The sequence below is a fragment of the Quercus robur genome, chromosome 3 (genome assembly GCF_932294415.1).
Source record: "Quercus robur chromosome 3, dhQueRobu3.1, whole genome shotgun sequence".
Taxonomy (NCBI): Eukaryota; Viridiplantae; Streptophyta; class Magnoliopsida; order Fagales; family Fagaceae; genus Quercus; species Quercus robur.
This window is the reverse complement of record NC_065536.1, coordinates 13,866,867-13,884,021: the sequence shown is the minus strand read 5'-3', so window position 1 is coordinate 13,884,021 and position 17,155 is coordinate 13,866,867. Positions and strand designations below refer to the sequence as shown.

General features: G+C 33.7%; 2 protein-coding genes across 6 annotated transcripts; both read left to right on the top strand.

Moving 5' to 3' along the window:
- The first annotated feature begins 2,522 nt into the window (after positions 1 to 2,522).
- LOC126717173 (sugar transporter ERD6-like 5) lies at positions 2,523 to 8,195 on the top strand. 2 transcript variants are annotated; one of them, XM_050418588.1, is made up of 18 exons: positions 2,523 to 2,755; positions 3,397 to 3,459; positions 4,090 to 4,179; positions 4,282 to 4,341; positions 5,003 to 5,077; positions 5,148 to 5,213; positions 5,291 to 5,366; positions 5,449 to 5,513; positions 5,772 to 5,864; positions 6,005 to 6,085; positions 6,166 to 6,250; positions 6,342 to 6,385; positions 6,468 to 6,530; positions 6,610 to 6,669; positions 6,765 to 6,818; positions 7,393 to 7,452; positions 7,559 to 7,673; positions 7,844 to 8,195. In XM_050418588.1, the coding sequence occupies exons 1-18, from the start codon at positions 2,618 to 2,620 to the stop codon at positions 7,963 to 7,965; spliced, it is 1,410 nt and encodes a 469-aa protein (XP_050274545.1). In that variant the 5' UTR covers positions 2,523 to 2,617; the 3' UTR covers positions 7,966 to 8,195. The 2 variants fall into 2 exon arrangements, with proteins under 2 accessions (XP_050274545.1, XP_050274546.1); XM_050418589.1 differs by having other exon boundaries at positions 2,524 to 2,755; positions 5,003 to 5,068.
- A 2,341-nt stretch (positions 8,196 to 10,536) lies between these two features.
- Positions 10,537 to 16,587, top strand: LOC126717171 (sugar transporter ERD6-like 5). 4 transcript variants are annotated; one of them, XM_050418585.1, is made up of 18 exons: positions 10,539 to 10,865; positions 11,738 to 11,800; positions 12,609 to 12,698; positions 12,814 to 12,873; positions 13,545 to 13,610; positions 13,687 to 13,752; positions 13,829 to 13,904; positions 13,994 to 14,058; positions 14,285 to 14,377; positions 14,519 to 14,599; positions 14,681 to 14,765; positions 14,859 to 14,902; positions 14,983 to 15,045; positions 15,130 to 15,189; positions 15,289 to 15,342; positions 15,889 to 15,948; positions 16,055 to 16,169; positions 16,282 to 16,587. In XM_050418585.1, the coding sequence occupies exons 1-18, from the start codon at positions 10,692 to 10,694 to the stop codon at positions 16,377 to 16,379; spliced, it is 1,413 nt and encodes a 470-aa protein (XP_050274542.1). In that variant the 5' UTR covers positions 10,539 to 10,691; the 3' UTR covers positions 16,380 to 16,587. The 4 variants fall into 4 exon arrangements, with proteins under 4 accessions (XP_050274544.1, XP_050274542.1, XP_050274543.1 ...); XM_050418584.1 differs by having other exon boundaries at positions 10,541 to 10,865; positions 16,307 to 16,587; XM_050418587.1 differs by lacking the exon at positions 16,282 to 16,587 and having other exon boundaries at positions 10,537 to 10,865; positions 15,872 to 15,948; positions 16,055 to 16,122.
- The last annotated feature ends 568 nt before the right edge of the window (positions 16,588 to 17,155 follow it).

Here is a 17,155-nt window from a genome sequence, read left to right as displayed (position 1 = left end):
ACTTCGCCAAATTACAATACCTTTGTTTGATGAAGTTATGAGTGATTAATGGATGATTACCGGTCGGGAAGCCCAGGAGTGCATAGAGGTCGGTGTAACCAAGCTTGTTCTTCTTGGACTTGCCGGCGTGAATGATACACATCGCAATGTAGTAACGCTCCACTCCTTCAAAATACGGATCATATTGTTTGGCCATCTTTGCATATTCGTATGCTTGCTCGTATTTCCCTTCCATCCATTCGCTTTCAACCCAACTTAGCAGACTGTCAGTCATGACTTCACAGAACCAGAGAGAAAAAAACAGAGCGGAAACACAGAAACAGAGAGAAAGCAGAACCGGTAGCAGTGAGAGCAGAACACTAGAATATGAAATGAAAACAACGAGAGAAACAGAGATTGGTTTATAGGAAGAGAATCCTACTCCTTATAGGAATAAGGAATCCTGCTCCATCAAGGAATAGAATTATAATACTATTCCTACTCGGAAAAGGAAATAAATATTTTAATTAATTAAGATAAGAAAAACATTTAGCTTTTTTTAATCTTATACGTACGTGAAGCAACTCGTAAATAATATATCTGATTTTTTTTTTTTTTTTGGTTGGATTCAGGAGCTAAAAAATTGGACTAAAAATCACTAAATATATATGAGAGATAAAGAGAGTGTGTGAGTCTAAAAAAAACTATTTAAATGAAGCTGAGATCTTTGCCGCCGTATAGTATATAATTATATTTTTGTTGATATATTTATATTTATAATTATTTTATTTTCTTAATTGATTTGAGTGGTTTTGGAGGATTCTATTGTTATTCATGTATTAGTTTTTTATTTAGTGTAGAAATTTGTGAATATTAATGCTACGTGTACAAATTATTTTACAAATATGTGTCACCCTTCATGATAGCTTTTAATTTTTAATTTGTATTTAAAAATACCAACTCAATATCTTATAAAATTCACATTGGAATATATATTTTATTACAGAATTTTTTTTTTGAAAAATATTAATTCCTAATTTTATTGAAAAAAAATAATAATAAAAAAATCTCAAACCTATAATTTTTATTTTCTTTCACTTTCTCGGACCCCAAACACTTCTAAAATTACCGTTGCCTTCCCAAACTCGAAATCTAAGCACCATCACATCACCACCGATCTATCCTCTCTTTCCTTTTCTTTATCATCCCTCTCCTCTTTCCACTTTCTCAATCTTTCTCCACCAATCCTATTTTACAATTCCACACCCATTCCAACAGTCCACGAAACACTCTCCTATTACTAAAACAACAGGAAAGGTACCCTCGATTAACTTTAACTCAACGAATGAAAACAAACCCATTATCAAAACCAGACCATACCAGGTTTCGGATTTTGTTAATTAAAACAATATATATGTGCACATTTAGTTAAAAAGCTATATATATGTGCATGTTTTTCTGATTAGATTTAGGGGTAGCCTTTTTTTTTATTTTTTTTTTAAAATTTGATTTGAGAATACCTGTTTGTTGCAAAATGGGTTCAGTGATTTTCTACCATTTAGATTCTTTTTATTTTTTTCATTTTTTTATCCAATGGAGAATCTTCCTAAAAAATATCTCTAGCAAAACGCAATTAGTCCAAGGGATAAAAGAGGAAGGAGAGAAAGAAAAGGAGGTTTTTTTTTTTTTTTTGGGTCTTACTTTCAATCCAAATATGAGCGCCTAACATGTTTTAATTTTGGATAAATTATATATTTGATCCCTAAACCTTAGGTTGAATGTCAATTTGGTCTTTAATTTTTTGATATTGTATCAAAATGGCCCCTATTGTTAAGTAGTTGATAGAAAATGTTAATGGGACTAATGGTCGAAATGAAATATTGTTTTTAGACCCACAAAATACCACTTAGACTGCATGCCAGCCTAAAATAAATAAATAAATACTATCTAAATTTGGTTATTTATTTATTTATTTATTAATTTAGTAAATTTAATCAATTTGATCCCTATATTTTAATATTGATTGATTTAGTTTATGTTATTTTCAAATTGCAGTCAATTTTATTGTTATCATCTTGACCAAATTAACTATTGTCAAAACGTATAGACCAAATTGACAATAATTTCAAAATGTAAGGATAAAAAAATAAAAAATAAAAAATAAAAATTGTGAAGGCAAAGAAGGATACAAATAATAGGCTATTCTCCTCCAAAGTTCAAACCATTCCTCCCCAAATTCCCTAATGGGATTCCCATGTAGTTTTGGGCCACATGAAGATTGAAGGTGGAGAAGATACAAATAATGGGCCTTTAGCTTGTGATATTAATGTGCCCTTCAATTTTCACTTGGGTCGAGCTTGACAAAAAATATGGGCCCTTTGAAAAAAAGTAACTTATATAATATAAAAACTGTGAGCATGTGATCATCATGGTCCACGACCTTAATTTAAAACTGCAAAATAACCGCCATCTAAAAGTCTTAACACTATGTCATGCGTTTGGTCTCACCAGACATTCTCCAACACCTCTCTCTCTCTCTCTCTCTCTCTCTCTCACTCACAGAAATGAATCCTAGACTGTCAGTCTTGGTATTCATATTTTCTCTTTCTTTCTTGCAAGAAAGCTTGGAAGAGAAAGCATGGAAGAAGACCTGTTGCCAAGGTCTACAATTAATGCAGAAGACATACCATCAAGTGTTGCTGGTTCTTCGGCCACGCCTGTTCTTGTACTCAGCACCATAGTCGCCCTCTGCGGTTCTATGAGCACTGGCTGTGCTGTAAGTACCCATTACATTTTCAAAAAGCATCACTAATAATGTTATACATATTATTAGCAATGCTTTTATTTCATTTTGTTTATAAACATTACCCTGTTTGGGACAAACTTTTTTCATCATCTTTTACAATAGATTAGAGTTGTAAATTGTACTAGAACAACATTGTTCTTATACGGACATACCATTAACACCACTTTTATTATGTAACAATCACAATTATGAAAAAAAAAAAGAAAAAAGAAAATTATCCCTGTCAAAAAATTGTTTTAGATATCTCAAAGCTCAATTATTTATATTTATTTTTTAAGTTTGTTTTAGACTTTTAGTACCTAGTTATTATAACTGTGTGACTTTAACTCCTCTTGTACCTGTATAAAAGTTAAAAACCCTTTTTTTTTTCTTTAGATACGATGGGGTTTGGACACCTATAGTGTTTGTTTTGTGATAATTACTTTTTATTATGTGAGTAAGACACCAAATAATTTGGTGTGGTTGGGATTCAAACCTAAATCCTTTATATAAAGATTACTATTTTTAAAAAATCATATAAAAAAATCACTACTCCATGGAGCATGAATTAATGCATGATCCATAGGACCAGCAAACTTGGTCTAACCAGTTAAATTATGGTTGGTTTGTAGTCAGGATATTCATCACCAGCTGAATCAGGAATCATGGAAGATTTGGATCTCTCTACGGCATCTGTAAGTACTAAATTATTTCTTTATTTCTTAATTTTTCAATTGTCTTTTATGTATAAATTTATTTTTATTGATAAGGTACAACTTTAAACATGTGACAGAGTCTGTGCAAGAGTAAATGCACATGTCCAACAGATAGATACATGAGCCAAACAATTAATAAACATATATACAAATAATCATTGTGCCTATTAGGTTATCAGTGTTTCTAGACAAACATGTGTATGTATATATGAATTTCACAAATTCACATATCAATTTACACTGGCCAAAAAAGCATAATAACTTTACACTAATATGTATAGTTTTGCACAATATGCAGACATGTAATTGTTCTTCACATATTTATATTGAATTTTCTTTTTTAAGACCTTACCCCTTTGATGAATTGTATTGCCAAGAGTCCAATAGTTTAATAATGCATCTGGTTCTCTCAATGGAGAAAACCTAAGTTGGAACACCCCCCCCCCCCCCCTTCCACCAATTTGTTGCAAGGACAAAAGAAAATTGTACATGAGACTGAACATTGGTGAAGTTCAGTAGAATGAAATGTTACATTTATCTGTTTGGGTAGAGATGGTTTTGTTGCCAAGCAATTCTTTACTTATCTTAGATTGTTTCTGCCTTGTGCAGTATTCAGTTTTTGGTTCAATATTGACTATTGGAGGAGTGATAGGTGGTTTAATAAGTGGAAAGATGGCAGACCTGATTGGTCGGAGAGGTGTAAGTTTCTTTTGTCACATTTACTAGAAATATGATTTTTTTTAATTTTTTATTATTATTATATTTTTAATTTCTATCATTTTTGTTGATATTTTAATGCAGGCAATGTGGTTCTCTGAATTATTCATCTTTGCTGGTTGGCTTGCCATTGCATTTGCAAAGGTTTTTCTATTTCCATTCTTTCATTCCCCTAAACAATGCTGCACTTGATGAAATATGTTCAATTAATGCTACCAATTCATTTTGTTGATGAAACCACTTCACATAGAATGAGTTCCAAATCCCAACAAAAATTTAGGAGGAATGTCTTCTTAGTTTAGTTAAAAATTAATCTGTTAATATCAAAGAGAAGACATTGTAGAGAGATGAGAGTGGAAGCATAGCGAGAGAAAGAGAGAGAAGACACAAGGGTTATGTGATTCAGCATAACAACCTACGTCTACAGTGTAAAGCCTTAGAACGGTTAAATTTTTTATATGTGATGTAGATGGACTTTACATTAAGTTGGGCGCCGTGGGCCTATATAAAACATACCAATACATATTATCTTTAACAATTTCCAATTTTCTTCAGCTACATGTCAATTCCCTGTCAAATTTGAATAAAATTCCAAAAGTAGGGACATTGGAATCATTGTGGTAATATTTATGGTAATTATTCTTTGAAGTTGCTTCCATTGGTTCTTTATTAAACGTTGTTAAGGGATCATATCAGTGAAAAAAAAATTATTCAAAATTAGCATGAACCTACTGATGGAAATTACTGCTTATACATTTTTCTCTTCTGGGCTTCAACTGCTAATAGAGTTCTGTGCTTGGCATAGACTGCTCTTTGGCTGGATTTTGGAAGACTGTTGGTGGGTTTTGGCATTGGAGTTATTTGCTACGTAGTAAGTTTTGTAAGTTTGACATTTTATAATTGATTTGCCTATTTAAAATACAAAAATAGTGATTCTTATAACCAAACAGGTACCAGTATACATTGCAGAAATAACACCAAAGAATCTTAGGGGACGATTTACATCAGCTAATCAGGTTTATCTAAATTATTATGGCTTTAAAATGAACATCCAATTCATTGTTCACTTACTTACCTTTTGTTACTTGTGCAGTTGATTTTATGTTCTGGGCTTTCACTAATGTATTTTATTGGAAATGTTGTTACCTGGCGCACCCTGGCTTTATTTGGTATTGATTTTTCTCTGCATAAATTTAATCAAAAATTAAATTCTAAAAGGATAAATTCTATTCAAATAGATTTTATTTTCAGGTGCCATTCCATCTCTAGTACAACTTGTGGGATTATTCTTTATTCCGGAGTCTCCCAGATGGTTGGTGAGAAATATTATTTGTATGATTTTTGGATTGTGTGATGAAATAGAATACAACACATGCTTTAATATGTTTTTAGTGGCTTGTTCAACTATTTAAAAATAACATCAAGTCATTATGTTCACTCTTTCGTATCAGCTTAAGCTTTTGAATTGCTTCAGGAGAAACATCTAAACTTCTTCTTTTCTTTGGTTTATTTTGTAAAGAAAAAATGAGCAGCCATTAAAATGCAAAAAATGATAGAGTAAAATTTCTCTGCAGGCAAAAATTGGTAAAGACAAAGAGCTTGAAACTGTTCTACAGCGTCTTAGAGGAAAGAACGTTGATATTTCTCAAGAAGCAGCATATATCAAAGTAATTTTCCAACTACATGATATAATGACAGTGTATCAGTGTCATACCCTTAACTAGAGGATAACATTTCTAATTTTTATGTTTTAAAAGCTTCTTTGGCACAACCACAAAAAATGAGATTTGCTCCTGTCTTTTCATAGGATTATACAGAAACCTTTCAACAGCACTCGAAATCTAGAATTCTGGACTTGTTCCAGCAGAGATACACCCATTCTCTAATCGTAAGCCTCACTCATTTGTGGCATTTTTACTTTTCCTGGTTTGTACAACCTTTTTACACGTTTTATTTAAATTCATTTAGGTTGGACTTGGGTTGATGTTACTGCAACAGTTTGCTGGAGTCAATGCAGTTGCATTTTATGCTAGTTCTATATTTGAAGAAGCCGGTAAATTAACAGCTTTAAAATTTGTTTCATATAACTAATGATAATATTAGGAAATGAAGGAATGATGATTATTACCTCTGGTTTATGGTAGGTTTTTCAAGCAGCATTGGGACTATCTCAATGGCAATTATCCAGGTACTTGGCTCACCATAACTTTGATTGGATATAGGATTCTGCTTGATACTTATAACAAACCACGTAAACAATCTTTTAACAGATTCCAGCTACTGCCTTAAGTGTATTCTTGACAGATAAATCAGGAAGACGGCCACTTCTTATGGTGAGGACATGACAAAATCAACTTTTAGCCTATGGTGTGTAGTTTAGTTGATTGAATTAAAGTCTGCTAACTCTTGCAGGTCTCTGCCGCTGGAATGTGCTTAAGTACCTTCCTTACAGGCTTGGCATTTGCCTTTCAGGTTTCTATTGAAAATAAATTCAAAGCTTCTCTGTCTGTTGTTCTGTTTTGCACATATATGAATGATCATTGTTTAAACCTTTTTGTTCCAAGCAGGAGAACTCCCAGTTCAAGGAGCTCACTCCCATCTTGGTGCTCATTGGGATCCTGGTAATAAGGCATAACCTGAAAGATGACCTTTCCCTTCTCCAGAAACTGCAAGAGATTTCTAAATATAATTTCTCACATTCTGTCTCATCTACACTCTATTGATCAATTAGAATGTTGGGGCTTGTTGGGGCCTGTGGGAATGGGAATTTCTGAGCTTATTTTGGAAGAAACTCACTGCAATGTTACTGCTAATTGGCACATTGATAATACAAACTACCAAAAACATGGTACCCTTTTGCAAGAAAAGAACTAAAAACATCTTAGTTGAATTTCCCAGATTTTATCTAATCAATGCTTCAACCACAAATTAGAATGTAGAAGATTTAAAGCAATTAAATTATTCAAAGATTAAAAGGTTGCTCTACATTCTATACTTTCAGGACTAAAAAAAGCCTTTTTATCAGCTAAAGCTGCAATTACTGCAATGTTCATACCATGAGCTTTATTATGCTTGGTTTCTTTTAAATCCTTAAAAAGCAATAAAGGGGTGTTTATTAATCTATTTTACTTCACTTCTGGACTGAGGTTTTAGACATTGAGATGCTTGTGATTGACTGGCTAATAATCCATGCAGGGTTTTAGTGTAGCTTATTCATTAGGCATGGCAGGATTACCCTGGGTTATAATGTCAGAGGTATGTCGATAATTGAATTCCAAATTGATTTAAAATTTTGTTAACAGCAATTTTGCATAAACAAGCAAGTATATTGCTCTAATTCAAGGATGAATTTCTATTTCAGATATTCCCTATAAATGTCAAGGGTACTGGTGGAAGCCTTCTGACTTTAGTGAATTGGTCTTGTTCTTGGATTATTTCATTCTCTTATAATTACATGACCGAATGGAGTACTGCAGGTAATTGTTCTACCCTATTAATTCTGTTATGGAATGGATTAGTATTGAGTATTGACACTTTCACTTTCACTTTTTTTGTTTCCTGATTACAAACACTTTCATTTTTAGTGTAAGTTTCTTTGCTCTCTCTTCCATAATCATACATGGATATTTTTGACATACTACATCAGGAACATTTTTCATCTACACTGGCATTTGTGGTTTGACTGTTCTATTCGTTGCAAAAGTGGTACCAGAGACCAAGGGGCGAGCTCTAGAAGAATTACAAGCATCAATTAATCATTTTCTCTAAACGAACAAAGTCAAAGTAATAATAGTTAAAGTTCATGTCGTCCATAGTGTATTATAATTGGAGTAATGTTATTACAAAAATTTGGAAGAAATCAGTTAAAAATTTTAGTGTGAGCAATTATATTTCCATCTTTTAGCATTTGTAAAATTTATAGAGATGACACTTATTTGTTGTTGCAACTATCAAATACTTTTACTCGGAGTACAAGTAAAACCAACTTAAGACTTAAAGGGGACATGATCCAAGAAACGAGCCATCAATATGTCCTAGTCCTACAATATAAAGGATATTGTGATGTTGATATTGAGAAACTAGTGGCCCACTTCAGTCTTCACTGCAGTTGCCGCGAAATGACTAGTAATAAAAGCACTTTTTTTTGCTGAGAGACTAGTAATAAAAGCTTACACTTATCTGTGGTTCTCTCATTCGTAGGTGCTGCTTATTTGCTCAAATTTGATTAAATAATGATTAGAACATTCACTAAACCTAGAACATTTTAATACTTTAATCATCTCTAAAAATTAATTGGTTGTTAAAATAATTTTAGACACTCCATTGCTAAAAAATTCATCACTACTAAAAATAATAAGATGAAAATAACCAAATTTTGGCACAGATATGAGTTCGTTATAATAGTAGCTACAACTGACTCTAAGTCTATGAAGTTTTATTTTAATGATTATGATACATTTCATAACCCGAGTAGTAATAGTTACATGCTGTGTATACAAGACACATAACTAAAATCACGTTTTTAAAAACATAATTTCAGCTGAAGTGTGTGCAGCAGTGTACAACTCAGCACGTGCAACAATAATTAGCATTTTAGTTCCTAGCCGAAAGAGAAACAATTTTACTTTCTAGGTCCAAGCCTTCACACGCTAGAACTTTCACAATGGGAAAGATCGGAAATATTTCATAGCCAACATGCTGGATGATATAAGGTACGGGGCAGCCTCATGAATTGAGAGAAAATAGTTACAAGCCAGAGTTGTAGGTCAAAGTTGTAGTCCGTAGCTTCAGGCTTCTGATCCAACTTGAACATTGAGGGCCCCTTCGACTGAAATTGTCTAAAATATTGGTGACATTGCAGGATATTGAGAAAATATATGGGCTCCAAGCCCAAGCCCTTAGGCAAGATTGATACGGGCCATCAACTCGCCATGTGATGTTGGCAATGATATGGGCCATGAACCCAATTGCCAAGTACCAAGACTTGGGCTTATAGTGAATTGAAAAAAGAGATGGTCATGAGCCTCATTTATGATTTAGTGAAAATATAGGTCATTGGCTAATTCATGAAGTCAAAGAATATTCGGGCCATGAGCCCGTTACATGATATAGAAAAGATGTGAGCCAATGGGCCTATCCTTGAAGAAAAAAAACTTGTGGGTCTTGAGGCCGATTTGAAAAAGCATGAGACTTATAAATGAATTTGGTCCTTTGTGGGTTAGAAATGAATTTGGTCCAAGATCCATATTTTTCTTTTTTCTTTTTTTGATAGGAAGATCCATATTTTTCTTGTGTAAAACAATGCTCAAGTATCTTGGATTGCCCAGAAAAATTATACCACTTTGGTCTGAGCAAAAAGTGAACCTGAACAATATAATGAACTTTAATCATTGATCTAATCAACGACATAAGAGATCCTAAAAGCCACCTAATTTGAATTATTTTTATTTATAATTGTTGCTCTAAGTCCTAACAATAATACTACATATAATATTTTAATTATCTAGGTTGTAGACTTCTACAAATCAGAAATGATTTTTAGTTATAGACAAGACAAAGCTTAAAAAAAAATCATTACTATTTAATAAGCCAAGTGAATTATGAGCAATGAGCCAACCACATGGCTTCTCAATGTTTTTTTTTTTTTTTTTTTTTTTTTTTTTTTTTTTTTTTTTTTTTTTGGCTAAATGAAAAAGGAGAAGGTCTCCAGTAATAGGTAATATCACGTGTACCACATGGACTTTGCTGAAACTATCGCTCAAACTGCTCATATCTGAGTGCTGGAACAAAAACTCCTACCATCAAGCCACACCACGTACAATATTTCTCAATGATATTAGGCATGACCCAATCTCAATAATTATATAAACAGTGGGTCCTTCTTAGGCTTGAAATGAATTTGGTCCAAGAGTTTAATCAATGACATAAGCGAACCTAATTAAACTAATTTGAATTATTTTATAATAATTCTCGCCCTATGTCCTGACAATAATACTATATGATGTGCTTTAGTAAATGGAATTCCAAGGTCCAAGGGAGAATATGACAGGCCTTCCCTATCTTGGATTGACATGATGTCCTTTTAATAATAAAGTTGTTTACAAATTCTACAAGCAACTATGCAATTATGCATGACTTTTATCATATAAAAAGCATCATTGTCTTCTCCCATTCGTGGTGGGTCAATGGCATAAACTTTCTTTTCGAAAGAAACAGGCAAGTCAAGAAGCCGGAGAAACCACACCCACAAGCATGGATATTGCTTTGGTGGGCTCCATTACTTCAATGATTTTTTTTTTTTTTTTTTTTGGAGAAACTTACTTCTGTGAATTGAATACACAGTATCCAAATTGTTCATATGTCCGCGTCGGTCCAATAAGCATACGAAAGCGTTCTGAATATAATTTTTCGGTCCTAATAATTTTAATTCCTATGATCTATCTCACCTAACAATCTCCAACAGTACTTCTCTCTATCTCTCCGTTGTAAGAGAAATGGAGAGAGATGGCATGGAAGAAGGACTATTACAAAGTTCTACAAATTTCGAAGCCCGGCCCAATACTGATGGCGGAGATATACCACCAACTGGTGCCTCTGCCACTGCCACACCTGTTGTTGTACTCAGCACCCTTGTCGCACTTTGTGGCTCATTCTGTACTGGCTGTGCTGTAAGTACCATAGCATTAAATTATAGCATACATCATGTTGCTGAACAAACTCTTTGTTTTTCCTCATGTATAGTCCACTTTTTGCTCGTTTCTTAAGCATCTACTTTTCTATGTTTTTTTTTTTGGGAGTCACCAACGTCCAGTACAACTGTCAAAGTCACCAACCTCCAGTGCTAACTGCTAACTACTATGGTGGGTTTCAGTGTTGGTCTTAAATAAAGTTCAGTAATGGTCCCAAGTTCTGAGAACGTTGGTTTTGAGTTCAAACCTTTGAGTTCTTTTACAAATACTTTTTTTTTTAACGACACTCCCAACCCTTACTACTTTTTACAATAATTGACAGTTCAAGATTTTATTATTACACCACACAATTGACCTACCCTTGCTTTTGTATCAATACCTCTAGCGACATTACCCTTTTCACAATTGTTGATATAACAAGTTGTGATAGGTGAATAATAAAGTAGTTTCAATGGTGGGGGGGAAGTGGATTGTATTAACATGGGTCATGGAATTGTGAGGGCCATCTTGCAAGACTTCTGTTTTTGAAGTAAAAGAGATTGGCTCAGGGCAGGGTTGGTAATGAGCAAAGGGACTATCTTGCTTCTTTGGGATGCAGAGTGTCAATAGGTCTATAGGATGAGGTAGAATCTTGAGTAATAAATGTCTCACATATACGTGGAATCTAATTATATGGGTTTTTGATAATCTAACTATATGGGTTTTAAATACATGTAACATGTGTATTAAGAGGAGTGTGATATAAACTCGTTGCATAAGGTACTGTTTTGTGGTAATATAGGCCTACATGGGGCATTAGCCACAGGATTTGCTGATTTTGTCTGGACAAATACTTGATCATTGACTTACAGATAGGATATTCATCACCTGCTGAATCTGGAATCCTAGAAGATTTGGACATATCTGTGGCAGCAGTAAGTACTAGTAATTTATTACCCTTCTTTTTTTCACTTATGGTTTATTTGTACATACATTTTCTTGGATATGTTGTTTACTTGTATAAATATTTTTGTAGCTAAGGTAAAACTTAAACCTGTCATTTATTCTAATAATAGTACCACCCAAGCCAAAACAGAGGGGCATCATTCACTTCAACTTACTAAGTGCACCCTAATTTGTCAATATATCACAGGGAAAGTAAATATGTTGTATGAATATATACTTCAATGTATGTTATTTTTTTATTTATTAAAACCATAGCTTTTGTGCAAGTGTGCATATACATGCCCAAAAATAAACAAATGTGCTGAACATTAAATTACTATACATATATATTTTGTTTTGATAATTCGATAGTTAAGAAAAGAGAGATTTGAATCCTAAATTTCTTTGTCGGATACATCAGGAGGTGCTAATAGCGTTACAACACTCTTGGCATTACTATACGTATATATAAACATAATAATGAGAATATCAGTGTTTCTAAACATTCTTATGTGAATATTTATGTATTTTTCACAAATTTACACATATATGACCAATGAAAAACAAATTTAAATTGTTATGTATAGTGCTGCACAGATGCACGTGTATTTGTTCTTCACAGCTTCATATTGAATTTCCTTTAGATTTTACATCTTTGATGAATTGTATGTATGGCCAAACTTTTTCTTTGTGCTGAACTTTACTGTAATGAAATGACACATTTCTTTGTTTCAGTGGAATTCATTTTGTTGCCAATCAACTCTGTCATTTATCTTACATTTCTTCTGCCTTGTGCAGTATTCAGTTTTTGGTTCATCATTGACTATTGGAGGAGTGATTGGTGGATTAGTAAGTGGAAGGATTGCAGACCTTTTTGGTCGGAAAGGTGTAAGTTTCTTTTGTCACCTTTTTGTATCTTAAGGCTCACTGTAAACTTGTAAATCTATAAACTTTGTGTGTGTGTGTGTGTGTGTGTGTGTTTCTTTTTACTATTGTAATGCAGGCAATGTGGTTCTCTGAAATCTTCAGCTTGGTAGGGTGGCTCGCCATTGCATTTGGAAAGGTGCTCTCTCTTGTCCTTCATTCCAGTTACGCTGCATTTGATTGTCAATATGTTCAAGTAATAAGGCAAACCGGAAGTGGTGGAAAGGGTTGTAAGTTCTAACCAACTTCTATAACTTGTAATAACCCTAGAATCTTTTCGGAGCCTCAGGATTTATAATAAAAAACCTTCAATCAACAAATTGAGAAAAAAATTAGGGAGTATTAAATAACTGAATATATTATTGATAGCTTTGCCTTGAAGGCTAGTAACTCCCTTTCGTTATGGTAACAATTCTACACTTAGTAAACGCTGGACATATAGAAGATTAATATTGATTTTCTAGGATGATAATTAAATATTCTTGACTTTTAATCCCAATTCACCTTGTCTTGCATTTTCTCAATGAAGTCACACGAAGCATCAGGATGTTATGGAAGGAACTATTCTTAGAATGAGTTCCAACTCCCAACTAGTTTTGAAAAGAAAACCTTCTGATTATACCTAATATCTTACTTTTTTTTTTTTTTTTTTTTTTTTTTTTCAAGTTACTTCCATTTGTTATTTTCATGGAAGTTGTGGAAGGGCCAAGATATTATTCGAAATCAACATGAATCAAGTCAAGGGAATCACTCATTCTACATTTTCTCTGCTGGATTTCAATCACTAATGGAGTTCACTGTTTGTTATAGAACATTTGGTGGCTCGATCTTGGGAGACTTTCATTGGGAATTGGCATTGGAATTTTTTGCTATGTGGTAATTTATCTGTGTTAACATTTGATGTATCTATTTAAAAGACACAAAATAATGCTCAAGTTCTTATACCAAACAGGTACCTGTATACATTGCAGAAGTAACACCTAAAAATCTTAGGGGACCATTTGCATCAGCTAACGAGGTATAATGAAATCATTGTGGCTTTAAACCAATCTCCAACTCATTGTTAACATACCAATGCTTTGTCAAGAGCGCAGTTGCTCCTAGCTTGTGGTGTTTCACTAATGTATTTCATCGGAAATATCATTACCTGGCGTACCCTAGCATTAATAGGTAACTTGTTTCTTGGTCCTTCACTAGTCACTAAATTATTTGATCTGAAGGGAAATCTCTTAAAACAATAAAATTGGTTTTATTTTCAGGTACTACTCCATGTCTTGTACAACTAATGGGATTATTCTTCGTTCCAGAGTCTCCTAGATGGCTGGTGGGTCCAAATATCTTGATGGGAATGTAATTTATATGTTGTTTTAATTTTGTGACTAAAAAGAAGACGATTTATGCTTTAAACATGTTTTGTGGGCTTCCCAAAGTGTGCTTTCAAGAGAAAACATCAAAAGACTACTAATTTCTTTTTCTCTTTTGAGGTTTATTCTTTATATAAAAGTGTGTTACATTAGAATGCAAAATGATGAATATGAGTTCTGCTGCAGGCAAAAATTGGCAAAGAAATAGAGCTTCAAGCAGCTCTACAGTGTCTTAGGGGGAAGAATTCTGATATATCTCAAGAAGTGGCTGATATCAAAGTAACCTTTCAATTTTGTGCCTTTATGAAAGTGATTCTATTATGTAACCTAATCTTAAAGAAAAATTTTCTTATGTGCTATTGACCTTTAAGGCACAATAACAAGAAAAATTCAAAATTCACATGTGCTCCCTTTTCACAGCATTATACAGAAACCTTTGAACGACACTCAAAAACAAGAATTTTGGACTTATTCCAGCACAGATATTCTCGGTCACTGATTGTAAGCCTCAATCATTGTCACTTCGCTTTCTGTGGCTTGTCCAATCGTTTAAGTAACATATTTTATTTAAATTTAGTTTAGGTTGGACTTGGGTTGATGTTACTGCAACAATTTGGAGGGCCCAATGCACTTGGTTATTATGCAGGTTCTATATTTGTAGATGCTGGTAAACTTACTGCTTCAAGAACTGTTTCCTGTATGATAATATATATTTGACTCTGGGGGTGGGAGAAGTATTCTGAAATCTGGTTTATTGTAGGTTTTTCAAAAAGTATTGGGACTTCATTGCTGGCCCTTGTGAAGGTAATTGGTTGATTATAATTGCGAGTAAATGCGGGGTTCTTCTTGATACATTTCCCAAATATGCAACCATTCTTTTGCAGATTCCAGCAGGTATTGTGAGTGTAATCTTGACAGATAAATCAGGAAGACGACCACTTCTTATGGTGAGCATGACAAAGACTCAGCTTTTAATTCTATTTTGTTGTCATTGATGAGTTGATAACAATGAAGAATACCAATTCTTGCAGGTCTCTGCTGGTGGAATGTTCTTGAGTCGCTTGCTTTTAGGCTTGGCATTCTGCTTTCAGGTTTCTAGCAAAAATAAATAAATTTAGAGCTTATCTATCCACGGTTCTGTTTTCAGCTTATATGAATGATCATTGCTTTGAAGCTTTTATTATGAGCAGGACCTCAATCAGTTGAAGGAGCTCACTCCCATTTTGGCACTAATTGGGATGCTGGTAATACAATTTAGCAAAATCTTGATTTCCCCCCTTCTTTTCAATGAAAAAAAAAAGGTTTCTAAGTTTAATTTCACACATTCCATCTCACTTATGCTTCAATGATCAATTAGAATGTCAGAGATTGTAGGTTGTTTGAAGGGTTATTGGTACTTGTAGTTCTGAGTTTAGTTTGGAAGGAGATCACTCCATTGTTTTTTGGTGCTATTGCTAATTGGCACAGTCCTAATACAAACACAAAAGACACTGTTCCCTTTCTCACATTTTATCCTTTTTATGACGAAACTAGAATTTAGAATGTGGGACAATTGAAGGTTGCACTACATTCTGTAATCTTTAGAACTCAAAGCCTTCTTATCACCAATTGCTCCAAATATATTATCACCACAACTTGGCGTTGTTTATGCCTCTTTGCCTTCCCAATCCTTAAAAGCAACAAAGGGGTGTAACTGTTCTTTTTTACTTAAATTCTGGACTGCAGTTTACCTACCGGTACATCAAATTGATATGCACTATTTTGACTGGTTAGGCTAATAATCCATGCAGGGGGAAAGTGTCTTTTTCACATTAGGCATGTCAGGATTACCATGGGTTATAATGGCAGAGGTGTGTAACTTATTGAACTCTTAATCCTATTGAAATTTTCTTGACAGGAATTTTGCATAAACAAGCTGCTTTATCGCTTTAATTCAAGGATGAATTTCCATTTCAGATATTCCCTATAAATGTCAAGGGTACAGCTGGAAGCCTCGTGACTGCTACGAAATGGGGCTCTTCTTGGATTGTTACATACACATTCAATTTTATGATGGAATGGAGTAAACCAGGTAACTATTTTTACACTTCAATGTTGTGATGGTCCTGATGGAATGGGCTTTTTAAGACACTTTCTATTTTACTTAACTGTTTCCTGCTCTTTGTCTCTTGTAACTATACGAGAATGTTTTGGCCATCCCTACATTAGGAACATTTTTCATGTACGCGGTCATTTGCGGTTTGACTGTTTTGTTCATTGCAAAACTGGTACCAGAGACTAAGGGGAGAGCTCTGGAGGAAATACAAGCATCAATTACCCATTTGCAATAAGATAAGGTCCAAGTAACAGTAGTAAATGAGTCTTATATTAACACATTGTCACATAAAGTGTATTATAATTTGTATGTTCTTCCTATTAGATGGGAGGAAAAAATAAATATTTGAAACTTTTGGAAGATACCAGTTTAAATTTTTGTTTTGAATGATCAATTCCCCCACCCCCCTTTCCCTTTTGGTATGTGTGAAAGGATACAAGGATTAAAATTCAAGCATAAAGAATACAGTGACATTGGCCTAGGGGACTAGTGCCATAAACTGAATGCAAGCATGTAGTCATAGAATACAAAGGTTGGAATTTAAAAATATTGACAAAAAGAATGCAAGAAGTAATAGATTCTTTATGCCAAATTATAGACCCTAGGAGAAATTTCTTCGAATTGCATATAAAATATACGAGAGTTCTAACAGTAATGAAGGAATCAAGAACTTCACTCAGTCACAGAGAGATGCGGATCATGAATCTACTGTGTGATGTTGACAATGACATGAGTCATGAACCCGATTTGCAAATTAGCAAGATTTGGGCCTTAAGTCCATTATGTGTAGTGAAGATTAAAAATATGCCATGAGCCCAATTTATATTGAAGAGAAAATATAGGTCATTGGTCCAATCTGTGAAGTCAAGGAATAACAAGAAATTATGTGGTCCGTGGACCTGTTATGCAATATAGAGAAGATGCGGATCAATGGGCCCATTCCTTATGGTTGTATAAACTGT

What these genes read in the sequence shown, in the direction of transcription:
- LOC126717173 (XM_050418588.1), top strand. Translation starts at nt 2,618, where the DNA reads ATGGAAGAAGACCTGTTGCCAAGGTCTACAATTAATGCAGAAGACATA. An exon ending in GATTTACATCAGCTAATCAG is followed by an intron (nt 5,214 to 5,290) that starts GTTTATCTAAAT and finishes TTACTTGTGCAG; the next exon opens with TTGATTTTATGTTCTGGGCT. An exon ending in GATACACCCATTCTCTAATC is followed by an intron (nt 6,086 to 6,165) that starts GTAAGCCTCACT and finishes AAATTCATTTAG; the next exon opens with GTTGGACTTGGGTTGATGTT.
- LOC126717171 (XM_050418584.1), top strand. Translation starts at nt 10,692, where the DNA reads ATGGAGAGAGATGGCATGGAAGAAGGACTATTACAAAGTTCTACAAAT. An exon ending in GCGTACCCTAGCATTAATAG is followed by an intron (nt 13,905 to 13,993) that starts GTAACTTGTTTC and finishes TTTTATTTTCAG; the next exon opens with GTACTACTCCATGTCTTGTA. An exon ending in GATGGAATGGAGTAAACCAG is followed by an intron (nt 16,170 to 16,306) that starts GTAACTATTTTT and finishes TCCCTACATTAG; the next exon opens with GAACATTTTTCATGTACGCG.